Source organism: Microtus pennsylvanicus, chromosome 11, assembly GCF_037038515.1.
Source record: "Microtus pennsylvanicus isolate mMicPen1 chromosome 11, mMicPen1.hap1, whole genome shotgun sequence".
NCBI classification, from domain to species: Eukaryota; Metazoa; Chordata; class Mammalia; order Rodentia; family Cricetidae; genus Microtus; species Microtus pennsylvanicus.
Window position 1 is genome coordinate 90,184,567 of NC_134589.1, and position 11,392 is coordinate 90,195,958.

The 11,392-nt window shown below is 54.6% G+C and overlaps 1 protein-coding gene across 1 annotated transcript; it reads left to right on the forward strand.

The window, feature by feature from the left end:
* The first annotated feature begins 3,787 nt into the window (after positions 1–3,787).
* Positions 3,788–11,130, forward strand: Sstr5 (somatostatin receptor 5). The gene is made up of 3 exons (XM_075989679.1): positions 3,788–4,129; positions 7,347–7,439; positions 8,958–11,130. Exon 3 carries the CDS (start codon positions 8,997–8,999, stop codon positions 10,083–10,085), a length of 1,089 nt encoding a protein of 362 aa, XP_075845794.1. The 5' UTR covers positions 3,788–4,129; positions 7,347–7,439; positions 8,958–8,996; the 3' UTR covers positions 10,086–11,130.
* Positions 11,131–11,392: the final 262 nt, after the last annotated feature.

An 11,392-nucleotide genomic window follows, 5' to 3' on the forward strand; every position in this document is an offset into this window, starting at 1 on the left:
CAGTGGTGGGGGTGGCATCAGGGCTGAGGCGGGGAGACTGGGGGCGGAGGAAGCAGATGGCAGTAGCTGGAGCACCACTTTTCTGAGAGCTGTAGTGTGCAGCACAGGGGAGACCCAGCGTCTCGAGAGGAGGGACTAGGATGAGGAAGCAGACGCAGGAGCTCTGGCCCAGCCTCCAGCACTCAGAACCCCAGTCTGGGAAGGTGGACAGAGTTTCTCCACAAGACGTGAGGAGTGAGAGGCAGGGGTCTTTGAGACTTGTGATGGTATCCAAACAGTTTTGTGCCTGCAGCTTGGAGGCTCAGGAGTCCTGGGGCTGCCCAGTGACTGAGAACCTTAGGATAGTCAATCCAAAGTGCTCCCTTGACTGACTTGTCCCTACAACAAGGTCTCAGTTTCTCCAGCAGCATAGTAAAGAGGCAGGGCAAGGGCATTACTAGGCACGCGGAGTTCTCATGGTGCCTAAAGACCCCAAATCTCCCCTCTCTTTTCTGGGTACCGATGGCAGAGAACCAAGCAGTGTGTGCTCGAGTCCGCACCATTGCAGAGGAAGGCTGATTGGTTCTCCGATCTTACTCATGGGGTCCCTCCTGCCTGCCTGCTTCCCATGCCTGGCCTGGCCCGTGGAATGGAAGGTGAGGGTCACTAGCACCTGCACAGGAAGCTCCCTAGAGTGCTGGCCAAGGCCAGACAGCCAAGGGACAAAAACATCACTCAGAGAAGAGCCAGCGGACAGATCTGGGAACCGGCCCCTGGGATTAGTGGGGACCAAGAGGCACAAAAGCTCTTTGTGTATGGCAGACACAGCAGAACTGAAAAAACCTCAACTCTCAAGCCAGATCCCTTTGCTGACGATGTCTTGATACCACATCCTATAAGGAGACACACTGGGGCTCCAGGGCCATCCTTTCGCCCGTCTCTCTGGACACCCCTTGCCTCCTGGCTTGTGCCTTTATATTAAGTCCCCATAGGGACAGCCAGCCATACGTGTCCAGCAATCTGGACAAGTGGAGGGGCCTACTTGTCTCTTGTGAGTCTTAGGCCATCAAGACAGGGCAGAGCTTGCCCCTGGGTCAATATGACAAACAGATACCTGTGGGAAGTGGCCTGTCCTGGAGAAAGAACAGTGGTTTCCTCCAGCCTGCCACCACAGGACCTGAGAGAGGGGCTGACCCAAATTCCATAACGTGAGGAGTGAGGCCACCCCTCAGTGGCCAACCTACAAAGCTAGTCCTCAGATGAGACTCTGAGAGGGAGCTCAGCTCTGGCCCGGCCTGTGCTCCACTGGTGCCAGCCCAAAGGTGATTCTAAGGCTAAAGGCCACCCTGTGCTTAGTCAACAGCACCTCTGGTTCAAATGGCAGCCAGAAGCCAGCTCCTTTCACCCATCACCCTATGTCCCATAACAGGAAAATGCTCTTAGTGGGAACCAACCCTATTGTGGCCAAGCAAGGTCATGAGGGAGTGTTAGCTGGAGTTTCGATTGAGGGTAGCCTCAGTCTTTGCGAGCTCAGAAACCAGCAAGCTGCCTGGATCCTGCCTGCCTGCTGGACACACTCTACTGAGGATAGAGTAGGAGGTGTGGTCAGGTGGAGATCAGCCTAAGTGGAATCCTGTTAAAGATCCTGGTTGGGGGAAGAATGGGCTATGGAGCAGGGCTCACTGCCTGTCTCTGGTGTCCCAGTTGGAGGAGCCCAGGCCAGGTGAGCAGCGATCAGATGTGCTACCTTGAAACGGCCTCTTGAGGTCTCTGCTGGTCTCTGGCCAGGCCCTACTGGCTTGTTGTACATCTCCCAATCTTTGACATGGTCACATGTGGATGAGTGAGAGGGCTGGTGACAGGAGCAAGAGAGTGGGGACAATGGCTGGAATGCAGGAGAGCCAGAATTGTGACTCTGGACAAGGAGCCACACTGGGACCAGCGTCTGTGTGTGGCTCACTCAGCCACAGAGCTTCTCTCTGCCCTGGGGGGCCTTCTCACCTGCTGGGTCCTACCGAAAGCTCTTCCTCACTGTGCCCACATTGCACTGCGGAGAGGTGGGCGCTGACCCCCTGCTTGTCTTTAGCACAATCTGAAAATGTCTTATGTTTTATGATTTTATGTATGTGTATATGGGTGTTGTGCCTGAGTGTGTGTCTGTGCCTGCTGCCTACAGAGGTCAGAAGAGGACAACAAATTGCCTGAAACTGGAGTTACAGACCATTTTGAGCTACCGTGTGGGTGCTGGGAATTGAATCCCGGTCCTGTAGCCAGTGCTCTTAACTGCCAAGCCACCTCTCCAGTCCCGAGAACTTTCTATATGAAGTTTCTTGTTGTTGTTGTCATTGCTTATGACCTCTCTGCTACACAGTGAACTGGCGAGGCAGGTTCTGTTTTTGTCCCAGGAGTGTCTGCCTCACAGGGAACACTCAGAAATGGTCTCCTTCCTAAACGCAGAGAGGGTTCTGAAGGCCTGCAGTTCCTAGATTTCTTCTCCAGCCAGAGGGCTCTGGACATTCCACCGGACCCCAGCCAGTCTCCTCATCCCACACAATCACCAGAAAGCCTCCCATACAGCATCAGAACATCTGGTGCCCCACTCACGTTGTGCCCGTTTCTGGCAAAACCCCCACCCGAGTATCCAGGATAGTTCAATCTGTCTTGATGTGCCCTGTAGAACGCCAAGCATCCTGTCAGCTGCTGGAGGCAGTGAACTAGCAGCCGCCATCCCTGGTCAGAGAGGAGACCCCTCAGGTTGCAGAACAGTGGAGGTGTCTTTACGGCAGGATCTGTGCAGCCTTCTTGGAAAGCGGACAGTCACTGGTGAAATGGAGCCCGGGATTAGGGGAAAGGTTGAAATCATCCTAAACATGGCGTCCAAGTCTGGCTGGGGAGGAGCACTGTGAGGAGCTGGAGCATGGGCAATCGCAATGCGGTTGGGTTCTCTCCATTGCAAACCTAATTCAAGTTTCTTGAAGAAAATGTAGAAGTACAGAAAAATTGAGAAAGACCAGGCACCGTCTACCAGATCGGCTGAAGAACCTCCTCTTGGGGACAAGCAGTGTGTGGCTGACCCCCACTTCCTTTGGCCAGGTCCTGATGTCATATGGATGTATGTCATCTTAGCTGTTCCTGGTGGGACTGCAGGATGTCAGCTCAGGTTAAAGAGCTGCAAGCAGGCTCCAAGGGCAGGGAGCTGCTGGGGCAACCTCTGTGTCTAGATGAGGCCCTCAGCTCTTAGAGTCAGCAACTCCTCAGTGAGCAGCGTCCCAAGACCCAGGAAGTGCCTGGTAGAACACACACACACTCATCAGTCCTGCAAGGTCAGAGAACCCCAGGTGCTCTCTTGCACTCTGCCTTGGGGATTCCCACTGCCTCCACTCCACTCTGAAATTCATCTGGGACATCTCCGTAGGCCACCAGACTTCTCTCAGCAGGATTTTTCTCAGACTCTCCAGGCACTAGAGGGACTGCTTTCAGTCACAGCCCAAAGAAGTTGTTGGAAAGAGGGGCGTGGTCTGAGTCACTGACAACCATACTAGGGCTGGGAAAAGGGTTCGGAGACCGAGACGAATAGACTTGGGGCATACAGGGAGCTAGGAAGATGAAGTTGCATAGACAAGAGTCTTACCCAGACAACCTGACTGTACTGCCCAGACCCCCGACTCCTCTGGAAAACCCCCTTTCTCGCCATGCCCACGGGAGCTCGCCCCTCCTTACCCAGCCTCCCCACCCCACCCGAGGCGCTAGCCCCGCCCTGCCTCGCCCCGCCCCTTTCACCTCCTCCACCTCTCCCTCTCGCTAGCCTGAGGGCGGGCGCCGACCTCCTACCTCGAGTGAGCACTCGGCTTAGGAGCCCGAGGGCGCTGCCTTGTCGCGAAGTGCCCGCTGTCTCCGGTGTGGGCACCCAGTCCCGCACAGGTCTGTCGCTTCCTCTCGCTGTCTGCAAACAGCCCGGGCCTGGGGTCCCGCCATTCGGACCCTGCCTGCGACGCACAGGATCCTCAAGCTTTCCTGGACATCTGCGGGGCTGACCCGCCTCTGCCCCAGTCCCTCTGGCGTCCTCTCCCCAACCTCGGAACTGCATCCCTCTGCCTTTTCTCTCCGCCGGCCTCGGAGACCCGGCGGCCGCCCCGTGTGCCTGGGTCAGGTCAGAAACCGCAAGGGACCCAGATGTCTCTCTCTGCTCATGCACCCTCGGGTCCGACCACTCCATGGCGCGCGCACCCAGTGCCAGGGAGGGTTGCGGACTGAACAAAATTTGAGGTCTCAGGAGCCGCGGGCTAGAAGGGAAGGTGGGAAGACGCAGAGGGGGCAGGCTAGGCTAGGAGGTCTGCAGCTGGACTCCGGGGGTGGAGAACGATCGGGAGAAGCAGTGGCTTGCGCATTTGGATCTGCTAGTTGGCGGGCATGGTGGGGCCAGCCATGGGGCTGTGGCCTGACACGCATGGACGCCCTATGGGATCTGGGGTCCCTGCGATTGTTTGCGCGGAGGAGGGAGTCTGGTTACCGGTCCTCCAGCCATCCCGCCCCTCTGTAGGACCGAGAACGTCCTGGAACTTTCCTTCATGTGTAGGGCCCTTCCCTCCATACCACCCCTGTGTGACTTAGGGTGATGAGGGCCAGAACCCAGGTGCCCAAAGTCAGACATGGGAACTGTTGCTCGGCAACACAACGCGTCTCAGGGTCAGGTGGGATGCACTGGAGTCTCTGGCAGCACTAATAACCGATCGTAAGCTGGCATTGGCTCCCCATAAAGTAAAGGAAAGGCCCAGATTTCTGAAGAAATGGATTGTAGACAGAAATAACCGCCTTCAGGGCAGGGAGACCCACCTGAGCTACTTTGCCAGATCGTGCGGTTCTCTCCTTGCCTCCTGACTGGTCCTAAACCTGCCTCACTTTCCCCCTGCCCTGACCCAAGCAGTCTCCAGAAGCGTTCAGAGGTGGTGTATATGTATCTGGGGAAAGACAGGAGAAGAGGTGTCGCTAATGACTGTGGGTAGGGGTGGGGTGTGGATGTCGGACTCCAGCCCCCCCCAGCAAAGCGGGTGGGGGGCAGAAGCATACAGCACGGGTGACTTGACACTTCCATCTCCAGATGAGTCAGGGTCTGGCCATTTCATCCTTTGGGCAACTCCGCATGTGTATGGGCTTGCTTACACCTGAAGCCTGGGCTCAGGGAAGCACCAAGGTCCTCAAGATCACAAGGCAGGTATTGGGGTAGGGGTTAGGACCTGCTGGGGAAGATGGCACTGGAGGGTGGGCTTGTCTAAGCAGGTCTTTAGCTGGACTCTGGATGCATAACCCCCTCCTTTGCTCCTCCCTCCCACAGTCGAGATGGCCTGAGGGGCAATTTTCCCGTGAACATGTAATTCTAGTGAATAAGAAAATTGCTCTTTTAAAAACGGTTCTTGCAGAATCATATTCTATGAGGCTGGCACAGCTCTAGGGCCCATTTTGTTCTTTGTAGCTCCTAGGCTGGTCGGGAGTTGCAGCGTTTGCATAGATGGCAGGGACTGGTGGCCTGCTAAGCCACTCCTGGGCTCTGGTCAGCAGTGAGGAGGGATGGGCCAGAGAGAAACCTCAGAAGTCCAGAGAAAATGAGAGCTAGACTTAAGGTTAGAATGCGTTCAAGAGCCGCTACCCCAAGTCAGAGCCTGTTAGAGATCCCCAGAACCTCTCAGCCCTTTCCCCAGTAGCGGAGAGCTCATCTTCAGGGGTTGGTCTATCACCCACATCCAGCCCTTTTCAGGTCCTTTGCTTAGTCTTTTGGGGAGAGGTGACCCACGGGCCTCTGCAGCAGGTCTATGTGTGTTGGCCATGTGAAATAACATTTCGTGACTCCTGGCTGAACCATGGTCCTTTACAGGACAGTTCTCTACAGGAGTCCATGGGACCCATCGGTGAGCATCACTTTAGACATATCATATAGATACTTCCTGAGACCAGCCCCTGTGAGCCAATCAGCAGTTCCAACTAGGGACTCCAAGGAAGCTCCTCTCCGAATGTCTTGGTTTCCCGCCAAAGCTATGGGTGATATGGGGCCCAGCTAAAACCATTCTTGTCCCCAATCCAGGGACACTCTTCTAGACCAGGAGTTCAATGCCAACAGAAGAACTCCATCATTTACTTAGCTACAGCCATCTCGCACCTAACATTGTCTTTTAAAGCTATTTATTTATATGTATATGGGTATTTTGCCTTCATATATGTTTATGTACCATATGCATGCAGTGCTGTGTGTGCAGAGACCAGAAGAGGACCTCAGATCTCCGGGACTGGGGTTATAAATGGCTGTAAACTGTCATGTGGGTGCTGGGAATTGAACCTGGGCTCCTCTGAAAGAGCAGCCAGTACTCTCAAACACTAAGCCATCTCTCCAGTCTTTCTCCTTTCTTAATACCAGGTCTCATATATCACGGACTGGCCTCAAACTTAGTATCTAATCAGGACAGGAATGGCCTTGAGCTTCTAATCCTCTGCCTTGATCCCTTTCAAGTGCTGGACTCACAAACCTGTGCTAGCACATCTGGTTTATGCATTGCTAGGAACTGAACCCAGGTGATCGTGCATGCTAGGCAATCACTCTCCATTCCCAGCCCTACCCTTGGCCTTTGTTATTAAATAAAGTTTGTTGTGTACCTCTTGCCTTAGCGTTTCTGATGGAATAGTATCGTCGTAGTCACTGTCTGTGGTGTTTCCATGTGGTGTCCCTACTGATATTCTTTGGGATTTTCTGCGGCTCTGTGATGACACTGCTGTATTGTGACTTAATCCTACTGGAGACATGATTAACCGTGAAGTCTCATCCTTCCCTCTTGTCCTGTGGCCCCTGCTTGACCTTCCTGTTGCTTTCATGTATGCGTCTTCTCAGTATCCCTCAGTGTCTTCTATTTCACCAATTCTCTCCTCAACACTATCTACATTAAAATTAGTCATTTTTTGAAGTTGCTGTTTATTTAAATGACTGTATTTTTCGTATTTTAAAGATTTGTTTTATTTTAAATTATGTGTATCTGTGTGGGGGTTGTGTGCATGTCAGTGCAGATTACCAGAGGCCAAAGGTATCAGATCCCCCTGGAGCTGGAGTTACAAGCAGTTGTGAGCTGCCCAGCATAAATGCAGGAATCAAATCTGGGTCCTCTGCAAGAACAGCCTCGGCTCTTAACAGATGGGCCGCCTTTCCTGGCACGAAATGGCTGTGTTTTTCATGTCCAAGTTCTGTGGCTTCCAAGTAGGGGACCTGCTCCATTTACTCATTATTCCTTATAATGTTTTATCCATACTGTACTCAAAGATCTTACACTTAACTGAAACATGTTCCGGGCATACTAGTTAAATCATTAAATCATCTTATTTTATTTTAGCTTTTCCAGGTGAATCCACTGCTGGTCCCCTCTGTCTTGGTCTTCCAGGTCATATTCCTTAGCATCTTTGAGCCTTGAGAACTTGGGACTTTGGTGAGTTGGCCTGTGGGGAGGAACATTTTTATTTCCTTGTTGCTGCTGCGGTTCTCTCTTGGATCCCCACACCCCGACCTGCCTTTTCTTATTCTTCAGATTGCAGTTGCCTCTGCTAGGTCCTGCACCCCTGGACTAGGTCCTCTGCTAGGTCCTGCACCCCTGGACTAGGTCATCTGCTAGGTCCTGCATCCCTGGACTAGGTCCTGCACCTCTGGACCAGGTTCTTCCCTGACAGTTGTGAAAGTGTCCCATGTCTGCTCTGGCCTAGGCCACTACAGATCAGCTGAGCAGACCCAGGTCTCTGAGGACAGCATAGCTAGCGGACAGCCTGGCTCAGGCCGGGGGCTCCTGCCTTGCTATGGCCTGTCCCTGGCCTGTGTCCTCCTAGTACTTCAACCATGGGCACCAGTCCTGCCCATCTCCTTCTTGCCCAGCAATGGAGATGTTTATTTCTTCTTGGGCATCTTGCTTTTATGAAAAACTTCAAACACAAACACAAATGCACCTGCCACTCATCTGTCAGGCTCTGTCCGCCCACACCTGCCTCTCCGCTTTCTCCACAAAGCCCATGCACTGCCTCTGTGTCTTCCCTCTGCTTCCCGGGCCTTAGTTCGCCTGGCTCTGCCATGTGCTGGGCTGTTGACCCCCTCCTGTGCTGTGCCCGCAGCCTGGTGTGTTCCTGTTGGCTGAGCTGTTATGTCTGTTCTGTGTGTTTGTCCTCTCTGCACTAGGCACCTTTCCATCCCATAGTGAGCACTAAGCCTGGACTTAAGGATATCTGTTCTGCCATTGCTAAGCAAGAGACAGACCTTTGCCCTGGGCAGGCAGTACCTTCAGCCTGGTGTCCTCGGGGGCGAGAAGCGGGCCAGCCACTGTATAGTATAGGGACTTCTGGAGTCACCGCTGCTGCAGAGAGTCTCAGGCCCTGCTGGGGCTTTAAACCGGCCTACTGGGGACAGCATTCCTAAGATTCCCCTGTCGGGGGAGAGTCCCACCCCAGAGAGAATCCAACCTTGTACTTACTGGCAGAGCAGGCCTAGGATGCCATATGTGTTGAGTACGTCTGGCTTACGGCAGCCATGGCATCTCAGCCTCCCCATCCTTTTCTATCGGCCACTTCTCCTCATAGTTTGGGGACCCCTGGGAGGTGATACCCACTGAGTTTATGTCACCTTCCTGAAATACTGCCCTCCAGGGCTCTGAGAGGTTTTGGAGAGAGGGTGCTGGACATCAGACCAAGGCAGGGGAGTCATGGGTTGCGTGCACATCCTAGGCCAGTCACTGTAGTATAAGTATTGACAGGTAACGCCCACCTTGGCTCGTGGAGCCACCCATCCTCTCGTGGCTTCTTCTTTCTCTCCAGCTTGTTTTCCAAACAATTTGCTTAATGCGATTCCCGGCCAAGTCGAGCATGATTAATGGTGTTTACCCACTACGGTCGGGCAGGCGGACTGGGGGTGGCTGGAAGAAGGAATGCCCGAATGTGTCCACTCATGACACTCTCTTCTCTTGCAGAGACACACGTGGGCTGGTACCTAGTCTGAAGCCGGCAGCATGGAGCCCCTCTTTCAAGCTTCTACACCCAGCTGGAATGCCTCAGCTGCTTCCAGTGGTAACCACAACTGGTCACTGGTGAGCCCAGTGTCATCGATAGGAGCCCAGGCAGTACTGGTGCCCGTTCTCTACCTGCTGGTGTGCACGGTGGGGCTGGGTGGAAACACACTGGTCATCTATGTGGTGCTGCGGCATGCCAAGATGAAGACGGTTACTAATGTGTACATACTGAACCTGGCTGTAGCTGATGTCTTGTTTATGTTGGGGCTTCCCTTCCTGGCTACGCAGAATGCCGTCTCCTACTGGCCTTTCGGCCCCTTCCTGTGCCGCCTGGTCATGACGCTGGATGGCATCAACCAGTTCACCAGTATCTTCTGCCTGATGGTCATGAGTGTCGATCGCTACCTGGCCGTGGTCCACCCTCTCCGCTCAGCTCGGTGGCGTCGCCCACGGGTAGCCAAGCTGGCTAGCGCTGCTGTCTGGGTCTTCTCACTGCTCATGTCTCTGCCACTCTTGGTCTTCGCCGACGTCCAGGAGGGCTGGGGCACCTGCAACCTGAGCTGGCCGGAGCCTGTGCAACTGTGGCGTGCAGCCTTCATCACCTACACGTCTGTGCTGGGCTTCTTTGGGCCCCTGCTGGTCATCTGTTTGTGCTACCTGCTCATCGTGGTGAAGGTGAAGGCGGCAGGTGTGCGCGTGGGCTCCTCCCGGCGACGGCGCTCAGAGCGTAAGGTGACTCGCATGGTGGTGGTGGTGGTGCTGGTGTTCGTGGGCTGCTGGCTTCCTTTCTTCATCGTCAACATCGTCAACCTGGCCTTCACGCTGCCAGAGGAACCCACCTCTGCCGGCCTCTACTTCTTTGTGGTGGTCCTGTCTTATGCCAACAGCTGTGCCAACCCCCTGCTCTATGGTTTTCTCTCCGATAACTTCCGCCAGAGCTTCCGGAAGGTTCTGTGTTTACGTAGAGGATATGGTATGGAGGATGCAGATGCCATAGAGCCGCGGCCAGAGAAGAGTGGGCGGCCGCAGGCCACACTGCCCACACGCAGCGGCGAGGCCAATGGGCTCATGCAAACCAGCAGGCTTTGAGTGCCCCAGCAGCACCCAGGTCCGGCCAGGCCTCTCTGAAGTTGTCTTCTGGGATGTGAGGGGGCTGAGATGCTCTTATCCCCAGGTCTGCAAGTTGGATTCTTCTTGGTAGCAGTGTGAAGACAGCTGCCTGGGGCTAAGCCATGGGTGGTCAGCACAGCTGGTGTCCTGTGGTGACTGACCCTCGCTTTCACCAAAATGTTCTGCCAGGCCAGGGTCTGAGAGTTTGGAGGTCCTGAGATGGGCTTGGCAGGGAGAAAGGGCTGGATTTGCCCTCTGGAAATATTCAGGCACCTTCACCTCCAATGTGGCACGATTGTCAGCCTCTCAGGCCAAGAAGCAGCTTTCCGGGAGGAAGCCCGGAGACGCTCGTGCAAACTGTTGGTTCATGCCAGAGACTGCCCTCCCTGAAGCCATGCTGGCCAGCTGGCCCTCAGCCTCTGCTCCATCCACCTTCTGGCCAGCATGGAAGCTAATTGAAAGGTACCCATGTGTGCTGGGCCCCCAGCCTCCGCTTACAGAGCTTCTAGGCCTCTGCGATCTTGCAGCTGCATGCACTTTGAGGACAGTTGAAGCAAAGCTGCACTGATCCGGGGACAGAGGAAGTAAAACCCTAGGGCACTACTCTGGCCTTTCTGCCATTTCTCCAGCATGAGGAAAGTGAGGCCTGTGCAGGGCAGACACATGGTGAAGACCACGAAGAGGAATAGACTCACCAGGACTCGGTCTATTCAGAGTGGCCCAGAAAGGGTGGCCCCAGGAAAAGACTCTGCAGAGGCTTCCTTGAGGCTCAGAGACTGAGGACACACAGGGACTTCACAATCCTCTTTCTCCTTAAGGCAAAATGCTGGGGCTCTCTCTGTTTTTGGAGAGGGGGTAGGGTGAGCAGGTAGCAGGCAGGAACTGTTCCCAGTGCAAACAGCACAGTCTGGAAAGCCCTACCGTGTGAGATAGTGCAAATGCCAGAGCCAAAGAGGGCCAAGCCCCTGGGGAACCTGTGATCCCCCTCAGCCCCCTCCAGCAGCTTCTCCACTCAGACCCAGAATGTGCTCAAAGAACCCCCGGGGTCCCCAGGGCACCCTTGGGCCTTTCTGAAGCTGGAGAAAGAAGTAATCGTATTATTTCCCTGCTCTGGGCAGCCCTGCCTGGCAGTGCTTGGCTCCCTAGGAGGGTGCAGAGTCCAGGCCAGCAAGACTAGCCAGAGAAAGATTGTGGGGGTGCTAGGTCACATCTGAGAACGTGACCCCTCCCTAGACAGATGCCGAGCCTGGAAGCTCATCCCTCATAATGAGGGCTCTTGCGTCTTA